Genomic DNA, 25,327 nt, shown 5'->3' with positions numbered 1-25,327 from the left:
CTTTTTCTTCCCTGTCCTTGTTATGATGAATTTTGTCAGCTAAAATGGGGCAAATTTGCAGCCACTGTGAAAGGTTACAAGTCTATCTGTGCTAGGCTCTAAAACTCTTGGCTCCTTCATAAGGAATGGGAACCGTAATTTTTTCTGAAACTGGCTGGTACCCGTGAACCCCTCCTAAGTCAGCTGAAACCTCTCGCTGACCCTGCAAGGAAAGGAATTGGGTCAAGGCCATTACAAAATGTTTCCACTCATTTTTAAAACTCTTAGAAGCATTATTTTGACAGATAGCTTTGCCCTCCTTGCTCATGCTGGTGTCTGTAAACAGCTCTTCCTCGGGTCCGCCAAGGCTCTAGGAGTAACAGAAGCCTCGTGTGGTGAGAAGTGGGTTTTGCTGTGGAAGCCCGGGCTTCACATGTATTTCAGGTTTAGGATTTTAAAGGAAGTAGAGCGGTGCCCAAAGCACTACTCAACACCAAGAATTAGTACCAAATAAAAAAGCTAAAGGGCTGGCTGGATATTGCCGTGTGACATGCCCTTAGGTAGGAAGTAACATGAAATAGCTGCTCCGCGCTGCCTCTCTCGCTGCGCGCTAAGTGCCTTATTAGTCCACCTGACAAGAGGATTAAGCTGAACCACAAGAGTCCCATTCGGTACATAATAGGAGTGTGTATTGATGGAGCGACTGTAAAAATTAAAGTTGGGCTTTAAAACCTCACAGTTCATTCTGAAATATATCCCCAAGAAATGGCCCCTTAAAGAACAGAAAAAAAATCTTAGTGGGGCCCTGAAAAGCTTGAAGTAATAAATTTAGACTTTTTTCGCTGCTTTAGCGTACTTTCTCTCAGCTTGCTTCTAAGGCCAGCTCTAACACTGGGTTTCTCTAGTTAATATTGATTGAACTTAACATCCATAGATGACAGCATGTGGCTGTTTAGCAGCTTCAGAGAGAACAAATTCTCTTAAGAGACAATGCATGAAGCCGCGTACCTAAGGTAACAATCCCAACGCGCCTACTTGCGATGCTTAGGCGATTGCTTTCTGCGGTTAGTTGGTCCCACGTCGATGTGCCCACTGGTACAAGCGTGAGCAATCACGGTAATAGAAGTTTTGGGGGTTGGGTTTTTTGCTACCACGGGGTGAATTTGCTTTGTTGTTCTGTATATACAGCACCGATTTTGTAATGTGCACTTTTTATAGGTTGCCTGCAGCCTGTCTATAAGCTTATGAATTTTACAGGTAGATCGGCACGCTTGTATTTTAAAAGTATTTATATAAATTGTTTCTTTAACTCTTCGGAATACATATTAATAAATATGCATACATTAAGAATAGACATGTTAAGCAATATATATGTATTTTTATTTCTACTTTAGTGACACAGGTTCCTATTTGAGAAGCTGATTCCTTATGCAAGCAAAATAACCACTGATTTTGCTCAGAGATTAGCATGTGCAATGGACTGCAGGCTCACGAGCTGTTGCCCAGAGAATATTGCCTTTTGGACGTAAAACTGTGAGCTTTCCGTTGTGTGAGTTTAATGGGAAAAAAACCAAAAACAAACCGTTTTGCAGAGGTCCTCCGCGTATCCCGGCTTGGCCACTGCAGTATGCATGTTGAGTTGGTAAATACAGCTCCCCACTGCTCTGCAAGCATGGCTTAAACCCACTCGAGCAAAGCGTAATTAAAATAGTCCGTTAAATCCTGCACGTAGCAGGATGTGCGCTTTCTATTTTGTAGCATCATGGGACAGCTGTTTGAAACATGATTTAAAAAAAAAAAAACAACAAAAACAAACAACAAACTGAACTTAAAAAATAAGACTTGATTTAAAAAAAACCAAGCAACCAAACGAAAACAACCAAAAAACCCCCAAACCAAGACCCCACAAACGCTATTAGTTATAGGGGGGTCACCTTTCCCAGTGCTGACCAAGCTGAGTAGCAGAACAGTTGGGAGCTACGTAAGATGCTTTTACAGACCTTCTCTTTGGAGGTGTTTTCCCCTTGAGTGGCCCTTGCTTCTCATGCTGGTGTACAAGGACGCCTGCCTGCTGCTCTGTGCTTGAGCTGCCTGTCTCCCCATGCGGCTCCTGGGGCTCCGGAGCGAGTGCAGGGGCTGTTTGTCTCTGCTCCATCACAGAGCGCAGTAATTGTGCCTTAGGGGCCCGTGCAATAACTCTCTGCAACTTTTTCACTGCAAGAAGTTGTCGCGTGGGAGATCGCTGCCTCCTCCCTGTCCTACCACCCACCTTACTTGCCTTCCCAGCCCACGCCAGGGAGCAGGGATTAGGTATCCGCAAGAGAAGCGCAGTACAGAGCCTTTCCCCAGGCAGCTTTGAAAAGACAGATGCGTAGGCTTGGGCACGCCATTGCGTCTCAGGGTGTGGTTGTGTTTTTTTTTTTTTTTTTTCAAATGCAGAATAGCTTTTTAGCAACATTTTAAAGAAATCAGTGAAGTATTTTGGAGTGCATAGCATTTACTGAGATTGCTGGGTAGCTTTAGACTGAAAAAATGCGCTTCTAAAGTGAAGCATGAAGATAATATTAACTGCTCAAGGGAATGAATTGGAAAGAACTCAGAAGTGAGAAAATGGGAGTCTTTTTAGGATGTGAGAGGACCTTCTTTGAGCATGGTAGTACCACGTCTCCTTTTTAAAGGATGATTTCACTGGGCTGCCTCCTTTCGCTGAATGAACCTGTGTTTTCTGCAGTGGCAAAGCAAACATTGCTGTGAAAACCACGGTGAAGTTCCTGCGCGATGAAGCCTCAAGCGAAATGCTCCAGAGCAAAAACGTTGCACGGGCGCGGGTCTGGCTAATGGAAAGTTGTCCAGACTGTGGGCCTGGAAAGCTCGACCCAGCCATGACGGTACATCGTTATTAAAGAAAGAACAGGCTCTTGTCCCTATCTCACAGGGTTTTTTCTGTCTGACCTCTTTCTCTGCGCTGTACCCGAGCGTCAGCCAAGCTGTTTTCATCCATCTAAACTGCATAGACGACTTGAGAGCAGCCAGTGCCCCTGCACCCAGGAACCCATCCGATCTCGAGTGACCACCTGCGGTTCCACTACCCCAAGAGAGCAATTTATATAGATTGTGCCGTTCCCTGGTACTGGATAAGGTATTTAAATCCTAGAGATTTTATTGCTATAGTTTCAAGAGCGAAATTCGCTTATGTCAAGCATGTAAGTTATTTGTATTGTCCTTATTTAATAAGTGTGTTCAGCGAGTTTGGACAGTGCCTCTGCCTTTCCAAGCTGTTAGAAGGGGAGGTGGGGCTGTTATTAAAGGAACTTGGGCTCTCTAGCTCCCGACAGGAAAAGTTAGCTTGTTGACTATCAAATCAAGCTTTGTTTTCTTCTGTGGATGTGGTACGTGTGTCTACTAGCAAAATGAGAACTGTTGTAAAACCTTAATGTTTGATTGTGAATGTGTTAATGGGCAATTTGTAAATAAATTATCTCTCCTTTCTTTCTGTCTACCCTGTAACCGTGCCTGTCCCGCGGAGCCATCGGAACAATCGACGGACAAAAGCTTGGTCAGGGAGGGTGAGAGTAAGCAGGGACCCAATAGACCAATATCATGATGCGTCATCTTTTTTCCAAATTTGACAATTATTTTTGGACTTTTCCAAGGTGGATGGGCCACCTATACTTAACCCAGAAAAGGAATATGTATGTGGTTATATATGTTTGATTTAAAAAAATCAGACTGGGTCTGGAGCACAAGTGTGCTGGGGAGCAGCTGAGCGAGCTGGGGGGGTTTAGCCTGGAGAAGAGGAGGCTGAGGGGAGCCCTTCTCGCTCTCTGCAGCTGCCTGAGAGGGGCTGGAGTGAGGGGGGGCTGGTCTCTGTTCCCAAGTCACCAGTGATGGGACGAGAGGAAACAGCCTCAGGCTGCGCCAGGGAAGGTTTAGGTGGGATATTAGGAAAAATTTCTTTACTCAGGAGTGGTCAGACCTTGGAAGAGGCTCCCAGAGAGGTGGGGGAGTCACCATCCCTGGGGGCATTCAAAAACTATGTAGACATGGCACTTGGGGACATGGTTTAGGAGGCCTGGGGGTGTTGGTTGGGGGTTGGATTGATGATCGTCAATATTCATCAATACCTATAAATATCTGAAGGGCGGGTGTCAGGAGGATGGGGCCGGGCTCTTTCCAGCGGTGCCCAACGCCAGGCCAAGGGGCCACGGGCACAAGCTGGAACACGGGAAGTTCCCCCTGAACATGAGGACAAACCCCTTCCCTGTACGGGTGCCAGAGCAGGGGCACAGGCTGCCCAGAGAGGCTGTGGGGTCCCTTCCCTGGAGACATTCACCCCCCGCCTGGACGCGGCCCTGTGCCCCTGCTCTGGGGGTGCCTGCTCAAGCAGGGGGTAGGAGGGGGTGAGCTCCAGAGGGCCCTGCCAACCCCTGGGATTCTGGGATCCTACAGATCTTTTCCAACCTTAATGATTCTGTGATTCTACGAAAAAAAACCCAAAATCCCAGGCAGGTGCCGGGGCGGGGAGGCGGCCGTGACAGGGCGGGGGGGGGGCGGCGGCGGCGGGGCGGTCCCGGCGCGGAGGAGGGCCGTGCCGAGGCCCGGCAGCGCGGCGGCGTCATGGCGGCGGCGTGGCCGGAGCTGGAGGCGGCGGCGCGGGAGCGGCGGCGGGAGCTGGCGCTGCCCGGGGCGGCCGTGGCGGAGCGGGTGGCGGCGGGCGGCGGGCGGCTGCCGGCGGCGCTGCTGGCGCTGCCGCTGCTGCAGTCGCTGGAGCTGAGCGGGTGTGCGGCGCTGCGGGAGCTGGGCCCGGGGCTGGCCGCCGCCCTGCCCGCCCTCCACACGCTGGTGCTGCGCGGCAACGCGCTGGGCCCCGCCGGGCTGGGCGCCGGGCTGGGCGGGCCGCTGCCGGCCCTCCGCCTCCTCGACCTCTCCGGCAACGGCCTGGAGGCGCTGCCCGCCGCGCTGGGCGGGCCGGCGGGGCCGGCGGGAGCCCCGGCCGCAGCCCCGCCGGGGCCCCCGGCCTTCCCGCAGCTGCGCAGCCTCAACCTGAGCGCGAACCGGCTGCGGGAGCTGGGCCCGGGGCTGGCCCGCGCCGCCCCGCAGCTCCAGGACCTGCTGCTCTCCGGGAACCGCCTGCGGGCGCTGCCCGGCGGGCTGCTGCCCCCCGCCGGAGCCCCGGGCCTCCCCGGCGGGCCCTTCCCGCTCCTCAGCCGCCTGGAGGCGGCCGACAACGAGGTGGCGGAGCTGGGCCCCGACATCGCCGCCCTGCCGGCCCTCAAGGTGGGAGCGGGACCCCCGCCGCGCCGGGGCCCCCAGCGCCCCCGGACCCCACCACCCCGGGACCCCACCGCCCACCACCCTGTCTCCGTCTCTTCCAGAGTCTCGACTTGGCCAACAACCAGCTGCGGGAGCTGCCCGCCGCGCTGGCCGACTGCCCCCGGCTGAAGGAGGCCAACTTCAGGGGCAACCAGCTGAAGGACAAGCGGCTGGAGAAGATGGTCAATGGCTGCCAGACGAAGGCCATCCTGGAGTACCTGCGGGCCGGGGGCCGCGGGAAGGGGAAGGCTGAGAGCGGCAGGGAGGAGGCCAGGAAGAAAAAGCGGGAGAAGCAGCAGAAGAAGGATGGCGGGGACGGGGAGCAGGATGAGCTGGAGGAGGCGAGCAAGCTACTGGTGAAGGTTCTGCACATCTCCGAAAACCCGGCACCCTTGGTGGTGAAAGCCAGCCCAGGCGTCAGAGATGTTCGACCCTTCATTGTGTGCTGCGTGCTGAAGGGGGTGAACTTAAAGCCGGGAAATGCTCTGAAGAGGTTCCTCTCTGCGCAGGTAATTGCCGCGGTCTCGTGTTGCTCATTTGCAGTGGGTTTTCATGAAGACCCTAGTTCTTCATGGTTTTCATGAAGAGCCTAGTAGGATCTCAGACATTATCACGAGAGGGCGATGAATGCACGTGCATTTGCATTGCCTCTATAGTAACAGCTTGCTAGTGCTGTGGAACCGGTTGAGAACTAGTGATTAAACCTGTGGTCTACATTAGAAGCAGCCTGGTTTGGCTCCGGGTTCCCTAATCTGAGCTAAAACCGTCTTGAACGCCTAACCTTCCAAGCAAGGTATGTAACCACAGACTTTCCCCTGGCATACTGCTCATCTGTCCGTTAGGTGGCAGGTGTCTGTCAGATTACGAGGCTCGCGTGGTTGTGATTGTTTTCTGATTTAAAAACCGTTTGTCCCCTGGTTGAGAAACGCGTCGTGTTACGCTCTGCTGCCTTTACATGTGGTTTGTAATTCAGATACAGTTATTGTGTGGGCGAAGAGAAGGGCTTCGTTTAATGCAAAAGGGCTGCTCGACTAACTGATAATGCTAAAAATGCTAAATACAGAAGAATCTGAACCCTAGAAGGAATAAAAGACACTGATATTTTTGATGGCATTCTTTCTGCTTTAGACTAAACTGCACGAAGACATCTGTGAAAAGCGGACAGCAGCCACGATTGCCACTCACGACTTGCAGTTGGTCAAAGGTCCTCTGACATATGATGTTCGGCCTCCCGATGAACTGAAGGTAGGGCCAGTGGCATTGCTGGGCCTTTCCAGTTTTTGTCCTTGTGCTTTCTGGAACTCTATAGGAGGGAAAGGATTTTTTTCTTTTCCTGCAGACACTAGTAAAACTGACTCCAGGAACTTTTATTTAGAACCTGTGCTAATTTTCTTGCTGTCCTGCTCTAACAAAGCCTGCTTGAACAAGCCTCAGAGAGCTCCCTAACATTACTCCGGGACCCATTGTGAGTGCATCTGTCCGAGGACTTACATGGAAAGCAGATGTAGCATTTTTTTTTACCTCTGCAGACATTCTTATCTTGCTTAACGTGTGTTTTTGCTTAGTGTGATAGAGGTATTGGTGTGTCAGTGTTGATCCTTTCTCCTGCATTGTGGTGTTACCGCCATAATGTTCCCTGGAGGGCCGTATATGTTAGGATGTGCCTGGAGTGTCATGCAGCAAGGCAGGTGCTCGTTCGTATGAGTGCACCTCAAATGGCAGCAGCCCTCAAGGTAACCTAGTGAAAATCAGCTCAGGTTCTGCTGATTTACCCAGTCTTGAGTTGGTTATATTGCTGCTTTCAAAGGGGGGGGGAAGCTTGCAGTATGTTTGTGTGACAAGCTCTTAGACTGTGCTTGTATCTTCAATCCAGAATATAAAAATGACACTTCAAATTTCTCATGCTATTTATTTAGGCCTATTTCAGTGTGTCCGTTAATGTCCTGCCTCCAGAACCCATCTCGCTGGAGGGCCGAACGAACAGCCAGGGCGCTCTGACTCTTTGGGGCTGACCCAAAGGTTTTGGCACATCCTGCTCTCTAGACACCTTGTGTTTGTAAGAGTTCCGTGCACGTGGCCTGGTCCTAAGGAATGACTTCTTCGTTTTCCTGATGGCTTACAGAGCCTTTCATACACGGCTTCTGTTACCAGGCAGCAGGTTTTCACAGTGTTCAGTAAGTAACAACAGTGAGGGAACCGGCTAAAGTAATGCTCCATGCCTGGTTTAGCACTGGCAAGCAGGCCTGTTTTACAAGCGGGTGTTGTAGCTCAGGCAAAGGTTTAAACTCAATGTGATTGTAGTAGTCTGTGTGAAGTAAGAAGGGTATTTCCATACTGAACAAGGTGTTAGGAACGACAGCATACAGAAGTATGGTTTTAATTATTGTGCTTACGGGAGAGTTTTAATAACCCTAGTCTTTGAGTCACTCTTGAACTGGAGCGTTTGTGTTCTTGTACGGTGTAGATAATGCCCCTGGGTCGAAAGGAGATCAAGGCAAAGGATCTTCTCCGTCAGCTGCAGTTAGAAGCTGAGGAGCAGAGGAAGCAGAAGAAGCGTCAGAATGTTTCTGGTTTGCACAAGTCAGTATGCTCATCTTTTGTGGTTTTCTTCATGTGAATTTTGGTAACTCCTGTGGAAAAGCAGCACTGGGGAAGGTGTGCTCGAATGCATTAGGAAGCATGTTCTGTGGCGGTGATGGGGCTAACAAACCCAGCGCGAGCTTTTAGGAGCCAAGATGAAAAACACTGAGCTGAATCTATATGTAAAGAGTAACCTGGAGCGAAACAAGGATGAGCGCCTTCTGTTATTTCTGGCTGCATCAAGAGTAAATTCTTGTCATACAAATTATTCTTAGAGGTGGCAAATATATTTAGAACAGCACATAGAAAGGAGACAAGGAGGAATGAAGTGGGCAAATCAGAGGTGCGGTAAATCTGCGTGTAGATGAACTATAAAGCCGGGTGTGACGCTGCCCTAGTGTTCACTGCTCCTGCAGAGATCGCCGCCCATATCCATCACTACGGCTTGGGCGAGTTTGCCAGGGACACGATGGCAGAGCCGTAGTAAGAGGGAAAATTAACTAAGCTGTCTGGAAGAATCCGACAGTGGACCCTGGTTTCCCTGTTTGGTGCGGGGACCTCTGAAAGTGCCAGAAGCATGTCTGTCTGCTTTGACAGCGTGGGTATGAAAGTGTGAGTTACTTCATGGTTCTGACCCATCAACCCCTGCAGCCGGTGGCTTCCCTCAGCTGTATCACCGTGACACCGTATGCCTGAATTTTAGTGCTCCGACTTCTGGTTTTGCTACGTGGTAGATCAGGAACGCACTAATTCGTTTCTGTCGCTATTTTCTGCCACTGTGTCCATCTGCTGTTTCAGTTGCTCACTTTTTGCTTCTTTCTTTTCCTTGGCAGGTATCTCCAGTTGTTGGATGGCAAAGATAACTACCCGTGTCTTGTGGATGCCGAAGGCGTTGTGATCTCTTTCCCACCAATAACCAACAGTGAGAAAACAAAGGTACTCTCTGTTAGCAGAAATACGTTAATCAGAATTAAACAGTGTTTCTTTCTGCTGAGAGATATTTAACCTCAGATTCAAAGATACGCGCAGTTCTGTGAAACTTATGATTGTGTTCCAAATATAAATCTTCAAAGCCTGACTCTTCTCTGCTAGGCTGCCAGATTGAGATGGATTTTGGAGCTATATTTTTACCTTTCTAGATCTGTAAAGCTTGGGCAAGCTGTTCCAAAGGTACCAGTCTGCCTTTGCAGAGATGGCTTTACTGGAGGGCAAGGATATGGTTTCTGATGTGTGAAGAAAGGCAGTACTTTTCCTCTGGTTGAATTGAATGAAAGCCTTTCATTCAGTTTGTGTGTTGAAACGTTGCTGAGTGGCTGTGGGTGCGTATGCTCTGATTCCTTACTTGCTTTACCTGTGAAATTCTGACAGATCAGAAAAGACACCCGTGATCTATTTCTGGAAGTGACAAGCGATACCAGTTTACAGATCTGCAAAGATGTCATGGACATGCTAATTCTGGTAAGTAGTTCAGTAAAATAATCCTGTCTGTTCTGGGTGTGCTTCTTAACAAAATGCTTCATTGCTCACATGTATTGAGAATACAGAAGTTGATCTTTATTTTAGTAGTATTATTATTATTCCCTCTCCCTCCCTTACTCTTCCATTCTTGCCGTATTGCAAAAGGTTTTTATATTCTTGTATCCCAACCAACTGGCAGACCTCAAAACTCACCAGGATAAGTAATATCATGTTAGCACAATTGGAAATTTATGGTTTGGCTTTCAGCACCTCCCCTTTGTTAGTCATCTTACGGTGGCTTCACTCGCCGCCAATTCTTCTGGGGAGATTTCTCACCTCAGCCTGCCTGACAGCCTGCTTGGTCCTGCCGTCATTACAGTTCTCTGTCAGATACTGTGTTAGCAGCAGGACAGTCTCCTTAAATGCCATTCCACGTGCTTTAACTGAAAGCAAGCTTTTTTACTGAAAAGGGTAGTATGTGGTGGGTACAGGACAGTCTGCTGTTAAATATTTCGCAAGATAAATGTATTTTTTCTTGTCCAGTTAACGTACCCTTCCGAACACGTGGGTGAAGGCCAGCTGGTCTGTGTGGTTGACACAAGGTGATAACAAGGACAATGTCAGGTGGACCGAAAGCGAATGCATCGGTGGTGATCCTAGAGCAGGGTGTTGTTGCTTAGAATCCAGTGCTTTGACAAAGCACGTGTTCTGTGTTCAACGCTAAAAGTTAAACCCTTCAGAAAGAGCAGGGCCTCCTGGAGAGCATGGCAGTGAGAACATCAAAAGCCCTTTTGGTTTCCTGAAAGATTCTAACCCACTGAGGAATGTCTTCCTGCAGACATTCCTCCAGACTGGCCAGATCTGTGCCTTGGAAGCAGCCTGGAGATGCTCTGAGGGCTTAGTGCAGAATTGATCTTGTCCTCTGTATTTTGCTTTTAACAGAAAATTGCAGAACTGAACAAATTTGCCTTGGAAAATAAGGAAGGCTCGGGCTCGGATAACGAATCTGATGCTCTTTGTGGACCAGTGAATTTGAACCCCAGCCAAAACGTACAGCCGATGGATTTTCCACTAGTAGTGGAGCAGGTGCGAGTGGTGGACACAGATGGAAACTTGAAAGTACTTTATCCTTCAAAAACTGACCTAACCACAGTTTCCTCTCTTCTGACTGTAATACGTTAGAAGCTATCAAAGCTAAGAAAACTTTTCAGTTGTCTTTTTTTCCATATTCAATAATGCAACTTGTACACAGTGAGGTGGTTTGTTTGGGGTTTGTTTTTTTTTTTTAAGGAAAAGGTGCAGTGCATCCCACCTAAGTAAGCAAAAACTTCAGAGTTTGGTCGAGCTACGGCAAGGAGTATTGCATTCTTTCAGCCTTAATAGAAAATCATCAGTATTCTGACCATGTAGAGATAACAGCATCTTCAAATGTGAACTTAAAGGCAGAGTAGGTGTTGGAAGTCAGAATGCATTAACTTGTAGAGAAAATCATTGTGACATCGTAGCATTTTTAAGATAAGTGCAGTCATGCTTTCTGCAAGATCACTGTTTCTTCGTGGTACGTTTCAGCTGGGTTATTTTGGCAGCGAAACTGAGAAATTCAGTGGGTGGCAGCATTGAGACTAAGTCACGTGCTCCGTACCAGTACCGAAGACAGAATGCAAAACTACTTCACTGACATCTCTACGGTGTAATTTTATTTTTATATCTGGAGTAATTGTGAAAATGTAATTGCTGTCAGAACTCGAGGAATGAGTTTTAAAGTTATTATTTCTGTGTTCAGGTATTGACACAGCTTCCATTTTTAAGCGAAGTCAGTTGAATTGACTGCAGGGGTTTGTGTGTCCCAGTACGTTTTAGAGCCATCACCCATCCTTGTGGGAGTACCGGTTGTAGCGACCTTGTCATGTACCCGTTGAGTTACTGCTGATTGAGCACTGAATTTATTCTTGGTCGTGAAGTTCTGTTCCGTTCAGAGGGCTAATGCTGCTTTACATCGACACTACTAAAGCTCCCTGTCTCCCCAGAAGATAAGCGCTCTTGCCCGGCGTGACCCTCGTGGAGCTTTCTGGCACACTCCCACATGAAGAGTGTTGGGGATGCCTTCCAAAATACAGATAGTTTGAGTGGGTGGCTTTTATGGCCAGGCTACTACCCGTATGAATGCAAACCTCCCCATAAGCGAGGGTGACCTATGGATTGACTTTTTTCTGTTAGAATTGATACAGAGCTCTAACTGAACTTCTAGATGCCATGTCAAATGCACCCGTATGTTAGGACTTGCATATTGAAAGGAAAAATAAAACAGTTCTTGCAGTCATATGTCACTGTCACTTGTTTTGGTATTGGTGAATTTTCCAGCTGTGTAACTGTACAAACTTGCCAACGCAGCTGTTGTACACTGCAAAAACGGTCACTTCGGGCTTTCTAGCTGCTTGCAGCCCAGCAGTCCTTTGCAGTGCGTCAGGCTTCCCTGCGAAGTTGTGTGTTTCTGCACACCAGTGATTTACAGCGAAATGTGCTCTGAGTTGGTTGAAACAATTGAATTAGATATTCCCAGAGAACCTGACCTCAGCAAAATGCGTTTAATTCTTTAGTAAGTCACCACCACAAAACCAAGGAACAGGAGCCTGAAGCTGGAGCCATATTCTGACTCGGCCCTTAGGGCTGCTTTTTGGGTGTGAAAAGCTGCTACCTTGCAGGACTCTTCCTCCTTCCCTTAGCACTGGTAGGCGATGAAGTAGGCACATCGATGCTGTAGAGCGACGGGACCTTGATGCCTTTCTGTTTCAGCATCTGGTAGAACTCCATCCGCTCATTAATTATTTTCTGAAAATAAGGGATGTGTAAAGAGGTGGGAAGGCATTAGGTGGAGAGCAGTACTGCGAAGTGTTCTCTTATCTCATCAGTCCCTGTTGGCTGCTAGAAGCAGGCTTTGAAAGAGCCACGTACCTGCATTGCCTCCAGCACCTCCTCATCCGTGACCTCTGCCTGGGGAGGCTTGCTGCCTGCCGTGCTGAACGTAGCCTGAATTATTTTGCTTCGATACCTTTCAAACTTTTGATAAAAGAGGAAAGTAGGTGTGTTTAGTCCTTATATACAATTCTTTGGCATTTGCATGGATTTACAGAGACTACACTGTCAGACTTGGACAAAGTACTGGTGAATGATGAAATGGAAGGTCTGTTTGTGAAATCATGGGCCGTGTGACCGGGCTTCACTGCAAGTGCTGTGATAATGATGTGTTTCTGGGTGGACTGAGTCCCCTACCCAGGCACTGGGCTCTGTGCATGCTACCAGGCAGGTGTGCCTGCAGGAAATGGCTTTAAGGTGATAACCTGTTACTTTGAGTCTGGAAGTGTATTGGAAATGTATTTATGTAACTGTTCTGAACTCGGAGTTTCTCAAGGGCTTCTGGTATTTGAGGCCTGTTTGCTTTGTGAGTGACATAAGAATCGCATGCTAAAAAGCTGGGAAGCAAATGGACTGAGTTTCCTGCTCCTCTGACCCCCTGGCTGCAAAGGGAAGCCAGGGCCCAAGAGCAAAGGACTGCAGTGCCCTGGAGGATTGCCCGCTGTGCTTCTGCCCCAGAATGTCTCTAAGGTTCCAGATTCTCTGCTTGAAATGGTCGAAGCATCTCCCAAGAGGGAGGAAGGGGTCTGAAGTGAAGAAGGCTCCACTTACTTTGCTGGTGATGCACTCGAGCGCCACTCGAGTTTGCAGCTCCCTGTGCTGTAGCGTCTCAGCTTGGCTCTGCATCGCCTCTTGGGCCCGCTGCTGCTTGCGCATGTGGGATCGGCTGGCCAGAACCTCTGCCTGTAGCTGGCTGACGGTCCCCTGTAACTCACTGATCAGCTTGTTCTGCTCAGCCAGTTTAGATTCTTGTTCTGTAATAACCTGAGGAGATACATAAATCAAGCCATTATTGTGAGGAGGAAAACAAGCAGGGTTGGCCACATCTTCCCAGTATCTGGTCCAAATGCTTTTTGTATTTCCTGGGCAGAATCTACAGACTAAAACCTTGCCAGTACTGGTACCTGTTACTACTTGGCGTTTTCTCTAAAACTACTGGATCGAGTAGGTTTGGTTTTTATGTGGCAAAGTCCCCCGAGCCTAAACCAAGCACAACTAAGCTGCTAATACAAGAATTTTTTGTAGCGGCTTTGCACCGAATTTACCTGTCGAAGACTGCAGTTCTCCTTCTCTATTGTCACCACCATTTCTTCGTGTTTCCCTTCTGCCAGACTGCAAAACTTAAGAGAAAATATTTTACGCTTCAGTTTCACAGTTCACAGGTATATCTCCTGTCTGTGAGAAGGGGAACTATTGCATAGAACCTGAATTCCCTGCTGCCAGCCCTCCTAACCACCATGCCCACCGTGCTCTCGGGGAGGTACCTTGGTAGACAATGCTTGTAGCTGATTTTCTCGCTCTCTGAGCTTCTTTTGGAGCATTTCGTTTTCAGATTTGGCTCTCCGGAGCTGGGATTCTTGGATCTCCAGTTGTCTTTGCAAGGAGGAGATGGCACCTGTAAGGTTGGAGCACTGCTGTGAGCAAACCAAATCCCTGCCAAAAGCTTCACAGCATCTTTTCAGGTAAGCATAAGCAGAGCTGTTGTAACTGTCTGAGCATAGGCCATGGGTGAAGTTAATGCTCCAGCCATGGTGGCACTGGTTAATAACACATTTGATGGTACTTTGCTGTGGTGTATATTAAATTCAACTAATGTCACTGTGTGAGGTAGGAGCTACGCTGAGGACTGACAGAGTTGCTAACACAAGCACAGATTTGCCTGCTGAAACGCTACGGGATGCCCCAGAATACTGCTGCGGGCTTCCTCTGCAGGCTTTCCTCATCCACTTCGTTTCTAAGGGGGGAGAGAAAGTGGTTTCAAACTAAGCAGCATTTCTGCCCCATTCTGTGAGCAGCAAATGAAAGCAGGAGGTTTTGTGCTTGTGAGAACATAACCTAGAATTTTTTCTAGGTGAAAAGAGCAGGATCACAAAATGAACCCAGTAGCTAGGGTAACAGCCTGTTTTCTGGACACCTTTCCTGTGGTACCTGTGGCCATGTTGTAGTCATCCTTGGCTTTCTGCAGTTCCTCATGGAGCTCTCGGTCGGCGTTCTGGATCTGGGTGAGCTTTGCCTCCCGCAAGACCCCGCGAGCATCGTCGTCGCTGGCAGCTTCATCGGGGGCTGCCTTGCCCGAGCTCCTTCCTGCCATCCCCGCGCCCTAGAGAGGGGTGAGGACTCTTGCCTAGAGAGGTGGGTTCGGAACAGGGCTGAAGTCCGAGACCAGAGGTGGCCGTGTCCTTCCCGGCGCTTGGGAAAGCGGTGCGTCCCCTCTCCCAGCGGTGTCAGGCGGCGGGCCCGGAGCTGTGCGCGCCCACCACCGTGGCGGCCTGCTGGCCGAGGGGCCCGGGACGGGACCGGGGGCTCGCTCGGGGGAGGCCAAGCCTTGCCGCTGCCAAGCAACGGCGACCGGGCTGCGCCTTCCGCTTCCGGGGCAGCCGGGCCGGGCCTGGCCGCCGCCATGGGGCGGAAGAAGAAGACGCTGCACGACTACGCGGCCGAGTTCTCAGAGCTGGCGGTGAAACGGCACCTCCTGGAGCGCGGCGCTGCCGGCGGGGAGGCGGCGGTGGTGGAGACGCTCTACTGCACCTCCTGCCAGCTGCCCATGCGGGTGCGCCGCGACCGAATCCTCGAGCACCTCGCCTCCGGCCGCCACTACCGCAACCGCCGCCTCCTCCGCCAGCACGGCCTGCGCGCCCCGCTGCTCCTGTGAGTGCCTGTGCCCAGGCCGGCCCCGCTGCTCCGGCCGAGGCCACCGGCAGCAGAGCGCTTGCTGGGAGGAGGCTGAAGGCGTGGGGCCTCTGCCCCTCGCTCGGCGAGGGAGAGCAGAGGCTCACCCCAAACCCTCCTCTGTCTCGCCCAGCTCTGCAGGTCCAGACGTCGGCACCAGCCTGCCCCTGCAGCTCGACGCGCCCTCCCTGCTCTCCCAGCCGGCCTTCATCCTCGCCGCCAGCGCCGGCACCAGCGCCAGCTACGGCATGGTGCCCTCTCCCCCCTCCTGCCACAAGCCGCTGGTTTCCCACCACCCCGTTGCCGCCGGCTCCCCCACCAGCACGGCCGCCCCCAGGGAAGACCCGACACCCTCCACCTCCGCCAGCCGCTCCTCGGCGCTCGCTGCCTTCCGCATGAGGATCGCGCCTGCCCCCTCAAAGCAGCTTGGCCAAAGCGGCGCTGTGCCTGAGGCCTCCGATGGCCCAGTGCCCGCCGAACAGCATGGCAGCGCTGTCGGCCTCGCCCTCTTCGGCACAGGGCTCATTAATAAGGCCTTGTTTCAAAGCCTGATGGAGGAGAACGGCTGCCGCTTGCTTTACATTGTGGTGGATCAGCTGGAGGAGGTGGAGCGGGCCTTTGGCACCGAGTTCCTGGCTGGCACCAGGGTGCTGCGGCAGCAGGACGCCGATGTCGCGCTCAGCGATCAGCGGTACTGTCCGCCACCAGCTCCCGTGCGTGCTTCTCCCCTGCCGCGAGGCTTGGGGCGAGCGTCTCCGTGCAAGGCTTGCTTCCGCGCTCAGGAAATCACTGCTGTGCCATAGCAGACCCAGACTGTGCTTGTCTGGTGCCACGTACAGGAACAGAGCGAGACCGAGGGGCTGTTACAGGCTAAGCCTTACGTAGTATGTCATCCACCCATAGATGCTTCAGAAGCCCCTGAGAAGCTCAGTTTGAGACTCACGTGCCCAGAATCGATGGAAACTCGAGGGAGTTTAGTTGCAGGCACTTTTGTTAAGAAATATAACCCCCCCCTTGTTTTCCTCCATTCCTGTAGAACAGTAAATGACACGTTTTCCTGCTGCCTACTGGTGTTTCTGCTTCAGAGCAGCTGGGGGACTTCGGTGGCTCCTCTGAAACTGAGATAAGCGAGGACTGCTGTAAATAGGAAAGATCGTGGCGTTTCACTTTACAGTTGAACTGAACAAGTACCTTCTAATGATCCGGTCACAGTCAGTTCTCAGATTGGTATTTTAAATATCATTGCAGAAGTGAAAGGCAGGGCTTTAAAGATAGATGGGTATGATATTAGAAACTAAAGAATGGTAATAAGCTAAGATGTAACCTAGTGCTTGTTCAGCACGTACTTTCCATTTCACTGTGTGTTAATGAGCAGGATTTAACTCGTTTTCAGAGGACACCTTTAAAAGACTTTCTCCTTTAAGGTGGAGGAAAAGGAATGCAATTCCACTGTGCCACTTGTAATTTTAACCTATATATGTCATCCCATATTTCATCCTTGCAAGCAGGTACCAAGTTCCTTTTACAATGTAACTTGCTCTTCCAGAGCAGTGGGGTTTTATATCTTTTTTTTTTTTAAACTCTTCCTCAAAGCTTAAGGCAACTATTGTAAAAATAACTGTAACTGAAAGGAGCTTTTGAGTGTTGTTCATTCTAGAAAAAGCCTTGTCTTCACTGAAGATCTTTCTTTTGACGTCTACAGAGTCTCTGGAGCCATTATTTGTTCACCACCTGAGGAAGCCTCTGAGATTGTAATAGACGCTTTACGAGCAGGTAAGAGGAACGGCTGCAAATCCAGCTTTTATCTGTAGTCAGTCGCACACGTTGAGGCAGGCCTTGTATGCTTGCTAAATGCTTTAAGTGTGAATGAATGCTTTCTCATTTCGGCAGTGTCCCTTGAGTTCTGCAGACTCTCTAATTGCATAATTAAAGAGAAATCAGTCACTGACACCAATGTGTGGCTTAACACCAATGGGGTTTGCACTGTGCTGGTCCCCGTGTGGCCGTGCGGAGCGTCTAGTCCTAGAAATACTGCGAGGACTCAAAGGAAAACTGTCTGTCAAAAGTCACGCTTCTTGGGGTCCGTAACCAGTTGGTAAAACCACAGCTGGAGGCCAGAAGGGAGTTAGCAGCAGTTTCAGATAAAAAACCATGCTTCGGTTTCATCAAATGCACTTTCTAGAAAGTAGCGACACGTATATGTTACTGCAAGATAAAAACGTCTTGTGCAGATTGTGGCTTGCCTTCAGAGCTGTGCTCTGTACCCTCCTGCACAGGAAAAGGTGTCTTTTGCGAGAGGCTGCCCAGTTTCGACAGGCAAACGGCAGAAGCTTGTTTCAATGAAGCTGACAGATGTGGAAGACCATTGGTGTGTGGATTCTACAAGTAAGACCAGCATTTTTCTTCTGATTTATACTTGATAAGAAGCACGTGCCTGAAAGTAGCATTGATTCCTCAGGCTTTCCTGAGTTTTTCCTCAAACAAACTTCGTTTCACTGCTGCTCGTTAACGTTGTTCATCTGGGAGTTAATGGGATTGGATTAATTCTTCATGCTTAATAAGGAGATAAAATCTAACTGTCATATGATTAAAATAAATGTTCACTTGAATGGATGCTAGTGGAACTCAAACGATGAAGCTTTCAACATGTGAAAGCTCTGTTTTTTTCAGAATGGCCAAAGGCAGTCGGGGTCCACACCTCTGGTCCTTTCGAGGTTTTGCAAATGCTGCAGCTAGTTGGAGCTTCAGAGGAGGAAACGTTCTGAGGGTGCTGTGCCATGCTTTGAGGCAATTTCTTCGTCTGTGGTTTCAGGATGCTTTTTGCTCGTGGTTTTTCGTGCATGTACAATGAATGACCAGGTCAGGCAGGTCTGTGACTTTAAGTGTGCAGTTACCAACATCTGCTTTTCACTGCTCTGTTGTAAAGCATTTAGCCTGCAACCCCATTCAGTCTAGCGATGCCCCATGGCATTAAGCTTTGCTCGTGTTAGACTTCCATATGAAACTTGTGCCCCTCTTGTATTGTGTTGTACTTTTCCTGGATCTGAGGATATCTGTCCTTTTTTCCCGTTTGGCAGCTCTTTGTTGCAGTGAACTAGAAATAGCAGTGGAAGAAGGCAGTGAATTATCCAAGTTCTCTAAATCAGCAGAGAAAAAGGCTGCTCTTTGCATGCATTTTCATAATATTGAAAACTCTTCCCTTTTTGTAACTTTTATTATATTTTCACTGATTTGCTGATTATATTCTGTACTTAGATGGCATTGATCCTGTGGAATGTAAGTACGTGTGTTGGCAAATACGAGTGGAAGCTTAGAGGAGCTCTTCCACAAAAGAACAGGCCACCTTTTGAGTTCCTCTTAGAGCACGGTCTGTAGGGAGACGCTGGCCCCGTCCACTGCTTAACTTTCCTCTCAAACTGAGTTTCCAAACACTGAGGTCTGCGTAGAGCTGTGTTTTACCTGTGACTTCTTTTTACACCTTTAGAAGGGGTGGTGCTTGAGGATTATTAACCTGGAGGTCTGCAAACTACGTGGCCATGAAAATTTGGCTTCCTGTTAGAATTACTGGCCTATCTGATGGGAACAGATTTATTAATACGTATAAAGTGGTATTTCCACTTGTGACTTTACATCTGGATCTTTAAGATTAAATAATTGAAGCAGAAGGAGGGTAGATTCATTTTAATTCGCTTCCACTCCGTTAAACTTGTGGGAACTCGGAGCTCTGCTGAAAACCAAGAATGCCTCTTTAAACTTGGGCCTGGTATTAAACACCATTCGCTGGGTGGATGTGGGTTGTTAGTAAACACACCTCATCATTTTGTGCTCCGCTGCTGAGAAGAGTTAATGTCATTGCAAATACAACAGATTTGGACAAATATATATGTATTTCATGTACACTAATATGTAATTACACAAAGTATCTGCCCTACCATTTGCCTTTTCCATTTGGGTGCTATATGTGCAGGTCTGATCCCAGCCATCGGGCTGAACCTCAGTGGAGGTTTTGGTCAGCACTCAGCTGAATATAAACTTGTGGGTAGGGCTCTAAGAAGAACTGTAGGTAATTTATTGGACCTTTAAGAGCTTTTAGTCCCCATAGTTTAATGTCTTCGTTCAAGTTGTTAGTTTAAGTCTTAACAAGCACAGATGTTAGGCTCATTTGCAAAATGCAAAATTCGTACATAGTAAGTGGCTGAACTTAGAAAGCTGGGCCTAAGCCCGTCTGTCCGGGGAGGTTCGTGTCGCACGCTCGCCGCTGGTGCACCGCAGTGGTGGCGGCATCCCAGGCGACCTCCTCCTCTTCCAAACGCTGTACCACGTTCCCTCTTCCTCTCTGAAGGCGCTTTGACCCAGCACTGCAGTTCTTGTGCAAGAAAGTCCGCGACAGCCAGGCGCTGGGGAGGATCCACCGGATATCGACGATTAGCAGCGTATATCCAGCAGCGTCGCTGAGCTTCCTAAAGACATCAGGTACTGGCAGCTTTCTTCTGAAAAGTCATATCTTGCCCCGTGTCCTGGTGGAGAGTCCACTACGTTTGTGTAGCCTTAAAATGCATGGGGTTTCTTTTGAGGAGCATCTTCTCCACGAGCCTTTTTTTGTTGCATTTGTCTGTTTGCTGTTAGTGTTCGTTTCTTCGGTGTAGGGGGCTTTTTATATCGATCTCGGCGCAGTGCAGAGATCTGCGTTGATGGTGGGTTTTAAATGTGGAGACCTTAATGCCCAGTTTTGCTTCTTCCAGGTGGAATTTTTTATAATGCTGCAGTGCACGATATAGATATCATCAGTTTGTTGTTGGGAGAGAGCGCGCCAGATACAATATTTTCACTGGGGCATGCTTTCTGTGCAGGTAAGAATAAAACTTATTGTGTACCTCTGGACTTCAGTACTAAAACTGGGAAGAAAGAGTGTACGAGAGCACGGCGGCCATGACATAATTGTTCCGCCATAGAACAGTTGAGAAAAATAGTCTAGTGAAATGGAAGGCAGGTTTCTCAAGGCGTTGTAGGCAGGGTGTTTAGCGCTGATTTCTGAATTTTGCCCATTCCCTGCTGGTGTGGAGCGGTTGCTGCAGAGGTGTCACTGAACTCCACTCTGGCAATTGAGGGATATCGAATTTGCCATCTGAAGAGCAGAGCGCAGAAAACAACGAGCAAAGCTTTGTGCTTACACGAATGTCAATGCAGTATTTCTCAGTGCTTTGCTTTCTCTGATTTCTTTGGCACTTCCCTGTTGATCTCGGCTCAGTTAAAGATGTGAATTGACTCCGGATTGTGTCGAGCTGACGGGCACACTCTGGGTTACCAGACTGATTTAAACTAACCATAAAACTGGAAGCTACAGTATTTTAAATGGGAATGCAAAATTTTAATTAAGGTAATCGCAGCTGCCGCCAGGCTTGCCCGGCTGTTGTTAGAAGGTGTAGCATGCAACATTATAATCTGTGGTAAAGTGTTGAAATGCAACAAACAGAATGCCCCAGGGAGGATTTTGTACCCTCTGCCTCATTCTAGCTACGTGCTGGAAGGTGCCTGATCTGTAGTATGCTGCAGAGGCAAATGTGTTTGGAGGGAGAAGCGGAAGCCTTCTTTAGGGTGAGCCACGGGCTGGGAAGGTGGAGTCAGGCCCAGGGGCTGTGTGTTTCTGCAGAGCTTGTTCTCCATCAGAAGTGCCAATAAAGGTACACCAGCTGGTGTACGGTGCAGAAAGCGCTTTGCTGTCGCTGTTGCTTCATGTTTGAAGGTATTACAGAGCCAGCGTCACCTCTTAAAGGAAGAAGAGCGCTTTGTAGTCGTAGTACTTGCTGGTTTGCTGTTCCTGATGTGTGAGTGCCTTTTTTGTCACTCAGATATGGCCTACTTGAAGGATGCAGACACTGTAGCGGTCAGCATGAAATTTCCTAGCGGAGCAATTGTTACTTTGGACGTCAGTCAGCACTGCACTAAAAGCTGTGATCAGAGACTAGAGGTGCGTTCTTACTTTTAAGTCAAGTCTGTCGCGATGCCACAGGCTAGCGCAAGTTTCACCCTCTCTGTGTTTATGTGGGCCACGTGTGTGGTGCCCCGTGCATACGCCTGCAAGCGCGTCTCACACAACACCTCTGTACCTCAGCAGCAGTGGATTGCCCGTGTTTGTTTCATCTATAATCTGCTTTCTCTTTCATTACTCAAATTTTGCCTCTCTTTACCTGCTTTACCTGTATTCTGTTGGGGTTACAAGCTGCATGCAATCACACTAGAGCAGGAATTGGTGTCTGCTCTCCTGAGGCTGAAATGTCGCACGATTCTTTTCTTGTCTTTCCAGGGCGTTTTTAGGTGAAAAGCAAGCCAAGGGTTAAGGATATTAAAGGGGAAGAAAAGTGTAAAGTCAGAGACGCTTTGTCTGTAAATTCCCCTACAGTCATGAATGACAACAGATGCCTGGGCTGGATCTGGGGAGTAATAGCTGTTAAATACTTAAATAAGGAGCTTTGCTCAGGTCAGGAAAAGAAAAGGGGAGGTATCACATGAGCAGAAGCCGCTGTACTGCAACACATCCCCGGTATCATCCATCGGTCTGGCCCGTACGAGGGCTGTGTCAGTTGTAACTCCTTGTTTTAGAAGCTACTTTTTTCTGGGTTGTACAAACCAGGGCTTCTATAGACTAGCCAGGTGTTTAAGATCGAAAGTGTGGTAACTTAGAAGCGTTGCTCTCTCTCCCGGTTGGTGGCTTCCCTGCAGGTTCACGGTTCTCAAGGAACGTTACGGGTAGATAATCAGAATCCCCTGGGGATTACGGAGCACGGGACTTCGGTATCCATATATTCACCGACCCAAGCTGATCGCTACAGAGATGCACACAGGGAGCTTTTCCGACACTTCCTGAGAACCCTGAAAGGTAGGACAAAGCTCACGTTAATGGCTAGCGTCGCTTTGGATTTGCTTTCAGTGAAAACTTCCCATGGAGACTGTTCCAGTGTCAATTGCAGTTTGGTGTTTGTGTCTGAAATCCCAGAAAGAAATGAAGAGGTGTGAAAATTAGGAGTGAGATTCATGGTGGTTAAGCGTAAGCAGGTGTTGTGCAGGTGGTGGGCGAGCTCCCTGTAAGGGAATGGGTTCTACGGGCTGGCCTGCTGCCCTGACTAGCGCCGGCGTTCTCAGCGGCTGCGTGTTGAGCACGACACTGCTCTCAGCTCGGTAAAAACACCCGTTGAGTGGCCAGCCTCTGAAGGAGACGTAGCTCGATGGAAATGCAGACAACTGACCTTGTTTCAGTAAATGAAAATGAACGGCACAGCTTCGCTGGGGGGTGCGCTGCTTTTGTCGCTTTTAAGTCAGTGAGACGGGTGGGGGATGGAATGTTGATCTGAAACTGTTCTGAGAAGAAATGAAAGTCCCGAGGGAAATTACGTTGGACCTTGCTGTCATTTGTGAAGAAAGCCGCCGTTTGTAACAGCAAGGAGACCCTCATCTAGAGTCCTGGCTGCCCGGAAGGAATAAAACTATTCCTGTTCTGCTGGCTCCGTTGTGAAAAAATACAGGATTTTAGGATTTTAGTCACAGGACAGGAAGGAGAGGGGGGTGAAACTTTCTTTTTAAAATCTGAGGCCCCAGCTCTGGGAGCCGAAGTGGGGTGCCGTGGTGGGTGGCGATGTGCCAAAAGGCAGAGCGGGTGATGATACGGGTTTCATCCAGTGCTTCGCTCCTGTCACTGCAGGCAAGGAACCCCCCGTGATAACCAAAGAGCAGTTTCTCTGGACGATTCAGGTCGCTGCAGCTGCTGAACAGTCCTGGAGAAACGGATCCGCTGTTGACTTGCGCAACGAAGCAATAGATTCGTCTGTAATCAAGACTGAGATAATGTGATACACGCTGCTGTTCTCTGAGGTGAAGGATAACCGTTAAGCTGGGCTACAGTGAGGTCTTTCCACCTAGTGGTGTCTCCACCGTAACCTTCAAATAAAGACGTGTGGTTTGGACGTTTCTGCCAGGAACGCCCAGAAGACAGAGGCACTTTTGAACGAGAAGCGCTCGGCGCGGAGGCTGCGGGTGTTTAACACATCAGCCAGAGCCCTCGAGAAGTTCTGGGCAGCTTCATCCAGGTGGGTGTTCCTCCTGGAGAGCTCTGCTGGCCGTGGAGCTCTCTTCTCCTGGGAGAAGCCGGATGCTCCTCGGGCCGTGGTAAGGTGCCAGCCAGGACCACCGCCAGCCGCGATGGGAACAGCGCAGGCGGGCAGCTTTCCTGGCAGCTTCGCAAGCCAGATGACGTAATGCTCAAAAAAAAACACGGGAGCATCTGTCTGGTCCGTGCTCGTTTCCCTTCAGTATATGCAGGAGTGCGACTTCTGGGCTGAGCTCGCCTCTGCGCCTCCTATTTATTGTTCGGTTGGTTTTACTGGGTTTTCTAAATCTTCTCAAAACGAACTTGTGATTAATTTTCTTGGAGGGTGGGGAAAAGAAATGCAGAGGCAGGAAGGGAGACCTGTGACCGGCCTGACGCTAGAGAGATGAGACTTTGTAGTAAGGCCATAAATTAAGGCTAATCCTTAGAGGAGCAACGCATTTCAGTGACAAACACTGCATTATTAAAGGGGTTTTTCAGAATGCAGTCTGTGAGTTTGTACAGGGGCCCTATACAACACCTGGCCGAGCCGTGCGGCTGCTGGGTGGGATATTCAGCACCTGGGCTGAGCGTTGCCTGGATTGCTCGCGGCAGCAGCAAGGCAGCTGCTTGGAGGCTGCTATTTTCCTTGCTTAAACGCAAATGTTGTGTGTTAACATTTGAGCAGCAAAATTGAACTAATGATTGTGTTCCTTGAGTGTAGGGGGGGCATCTGATTGCGTATTTTAAAGGTATTTTTTTTAAGGGTCCAGCAGATCTGGAATATACACCACAGAAAAAGATAGTGCCTTCAACCACAGGCAAGCCTGCTTTTTAAACCAGGTTCTCTGTACCTTTTTATTCTTGTCATGAGCTTATTGCAGGTGTGTAGATTTTACTGTTCTTGTCTGTTTCTCACACTCCGGTTTTCAAGATCATTTGAAAGCTTTTTTTTTTTTATTGTATTAAAATGACGTTCTTGCCTTGAGCGTTAGCTTGTAAACGACACTTCTTGCAAGATCCTTTAGTTCAATCAATTTCCAATTCCTACATATAGAATATATATTACTAAAACTAGAAATAGCGGTGACATTTATAGCTAAAGACAATTCTCTCGTGGAAATTGTTTTTAACGGTGTAATTTTTCAAACTCAGAAGAGCTGTGTCTTGACGATAAAGATTGCGATCAACTCTATTTTCTAGTCATTTATTGGGGGGGCGGAGTTTTACCTATAAAGAAGTAGACACCTGCCTCTCTGTAATCCCTATAGCGATATATTAATAGCAAGCGGGTTTGTTCCTGTTTTGGTGGCGTTTGGCGGCCGGCCCCTTGCAGGCCCTGCTCCCGCGGGAGGTTCGCTCCGGGAAGCGGCCCCGAGAGCTCTCAGGGTGGGGTGAGGCTGCTTGCGCTCGGGGAGCAAACAGCTCTCGCGCGCTCTCCCAGGGCAGTAACGCTTGTGGAGGAGAGCTCTGCTCCCTCAGGCCGGTTGTCCTGATGTCTGTACGGAGCAAAGGGCCCGATAACGGCGCTCGTGCTTTGGCAGCTGCTCCTGCGCGGAGCTGCGCCTCTGCGGCTCCGTGGCTGCTTGATGAAGCAAAGCAGGTTCAGGGCCTTTGAGGTCTTACATTTTAAGGCTTACGCTGGTGTAGGGGGACACTTTCTGTACAGTATAAGCAAGACTTCGGTTGCCAGATGTTGTAATTCCCACATGTGCTTTTATTGTGTTACAAAAAAAAAAAAAAAAGAGAAACCACAGCTATAAAAATAACACATTTTCCAAAGATAACATTACAAAAAATACCATTCGTACCATGGCTGGAGTGTATCAGTTAACACTGCCGGAAGAAGCCTTAGTTAACATTGAAAACACGAATGATTGTTTCAAAACCGTTAAAGCATTAAAGTGCTTTAATTAGCCGTTCTCTTAGGACATAGGTTCACATTTCAGCAGCGCCAAAGGAGCCGGGCTCCCGGTCGGTGCAGCGTGGAGGGGTGCAGGGGCCTCCAGGACGCTGCGCTCGCACCTGCGGCTCACCCCGGGCGGGAAAGCAGAGCAGAGCCCATCGCCAGGGGCTGGGAGGGAGAGGAGGCCACCTCCTGCCCGCCGAAGGCTC

The 25,327-nt window shown here is 49.2% G+C and overlaps 3 protein-coding genes and 1 long non-coding RNA gene across 6 annotated transcripts; 3 read left to right on the top strand and 1 right to left on the bottom strand.

Moving 5' to 3' along the window:
- Positions 1-206: 206 nt before the first annotated feature.
- On the top strand, positions 207-3,468 carry LOC142066515 (uncharacterized). The gene is made up of 2 exons (XR_012663731.1): positions 207-1,528; positions 2,711-3,468. It is a non-coding gene; the product is annotated as an uncharacterized LOC142066515 (long non-coding RNA).
- Positions 3,469-4,562: 1,094 nt separating this feature from the next.
- Positions 4,563-11,652, top strand: LRRC47 (leucine rich repeat containing 47). The gene is made up of 7 exons (XM_075113881.1): positions 4,563-5,256; positions 5,355-5,801; positions 6,421-6,537; positions 7,757-7,872; positions 8,706-8,808; positions 9,241-9,330; positions 10,273-11,652. The coding sequence occupies exons 1-7, from the start codon at positions 4,597-4,599 to the stop codon at positions 10,510-10,512; spliced, it is 1,773 nt and encodes a 590-aa protein (XP_074969982.1). The 5' UTR covers positions 4,563-4,596; the 3' UTR covers positions 10,513-11,652.
- Positions 11,653-11,797: 145 nt separating this feature from the next.
- CCDC27 (coiled-coil domain containing 27) lies at positions 11,798-13,835 on the bottom strand. Its single transcript, XM_075113886.1, has 5 exons — positions 13,728-13,835; positions 13,509-13,583; positions 13,015-13,227; positions 12,283-12,387; positions 11,798-12,159 (listed from the first exon to the last, which is right to left on the bottom strand). The coding sequence occupies exons 1-5, from the start codon at positions 13,782-13,784 to the stop codon at positions 12,022-12,024; spliced, it is 588 nt and encodes a 195-aa protein (XP_074969987.1). The 5' UTR covers positions 13,785-13,835; the 3' UTR covers positions 11,798-12,021.
- On the top strand, positions 13,791-24,407 carry LOC142066459 (uncharacterized). Of its 3 annotated transcripts, XM_075113879.1 has the most exons (10): positions 13,799-13,925; positions 14,429-15,111; positions 15,266-15,823; positions 16,835-16,905; positions 17,409-17,517; positions 19,475-19,605; positions 19,875-19,982; positions 20,982-21,100; positions 21,853-22,009; positions 22,829-24,407. In XM_075113879.1, the coding sequence occupies exons 2-10, from the start codon at positions 14,435-14,437 to the stop codon at positions 22,975-22,977; spliced, it is 2,079 nt and encodes a 692-aa protein (XP_074969980.1). In that variant the 5' UTR covers positions 13,799-13,925; positions 14,429-14,434; the 3' UTR covers positions 22,978-24,407. The 3 variants fall into 3 exon arrangements, 2 of the variants coding, with proteins under 2 accessions (XP_074969980.1, XP_074969981.1); XR_012663713.1 differs by lacking the exon at positions 20,982-21,100 and having other exon boundaries at positions 13,791-13,925; XM_075113880.1 differs by lacking the exon at positions 13,799-13,925 and having other exon boundaries at positions 14,401-15,111.
- Positions 24,408-25,327: the final 920 nt, after the last annotated feature.

This window comes from Phalacrocorax aristotelis, chromosome 19 (genome assembly GCF_949628215.1).
Source record: "Phalacrocorax aristotelis chromosome 19, bGulAri2.1, whole genome shotgun sequence".
Classification (NCBI taxonomy): domain Eukaryota; kingdom Metazoa; phylum Chordata; class Aves; order Suliformes; family Phalacrocoracidae; genus Phalacrocorax; species Phalacrocorax aristotelis.
Note: the sequence above shows the minus strand (reverse complement) of the source record. Positions and strands in the feature narration are given on the sequence as shown.

Bases quoted from the DNA above. Each gene is read 5' to 3' on its own strand.
- LRRC47 (XM_075113881.1), top strand. From the start codon at position 4,597: ATGGCGGCGGCGTGGCCGGAGCTGGAGGCGGCGGCGCGGGAGCGGCGG. The intron at 5,802-6,420 runs GTAATTGCCGCG...TTTCTGCTTTAG, and splicing joins AGAGGTTCCTCTCTGCGCAG to ACTAAACTGCACGAAGACAT. The intron at 7,873-8,705 runs GTCAGTATGCTC...TTTCCTTGGCAG, and splicing joins AATGTTTCTGGTTTGCACAA to GTATCTCCAGTTGTTGGATG.
- CCDC27 (XM_075113886.1), bottom strand. From the start codon at position 13,784: ATGCTCCAAAAGAAGCTCAGAGAGCGAGAAAATCAGCTACAAGCATTG. The intron at 13,584-13,727 runs GTACCTCCCCGA...TTTTCTCTTAAG, and splicing joins TACAAGCATTGTCTACCAAG to TTTTGCAGTCTGGCAGAAGG. The intron at 12,388-13,014 runs GTAAGTGGAGCC...TTTTATCAAAAG, and splicing joins TCGAGTGCATCACCAGCAAA to TTTGAAAGGTATCGAAGCAA.
- LOC142066459 (XM_075113879.1), top strand. From the start codon at position 14,435: ATGGAGCTCTCGGTCGGCGTTCTGGATCTGGGTGAGCTTTGCCTCCCG. The intron at 16,906-17,408 runs GTAAGAGGAACG...CCTCCTGCACAG, and splicing joins AATAGACGCTTTACGAGCAG to GAAAAGGTGTCTTTTGCGAG. The intron at 19,983-20,981 runs GTAAGAATAAAA...TTTGTCACTCAG, and splicing joins GGGGCATGCTTTCTGTGCAG to ATATGGCCTACTTGAAGGAT.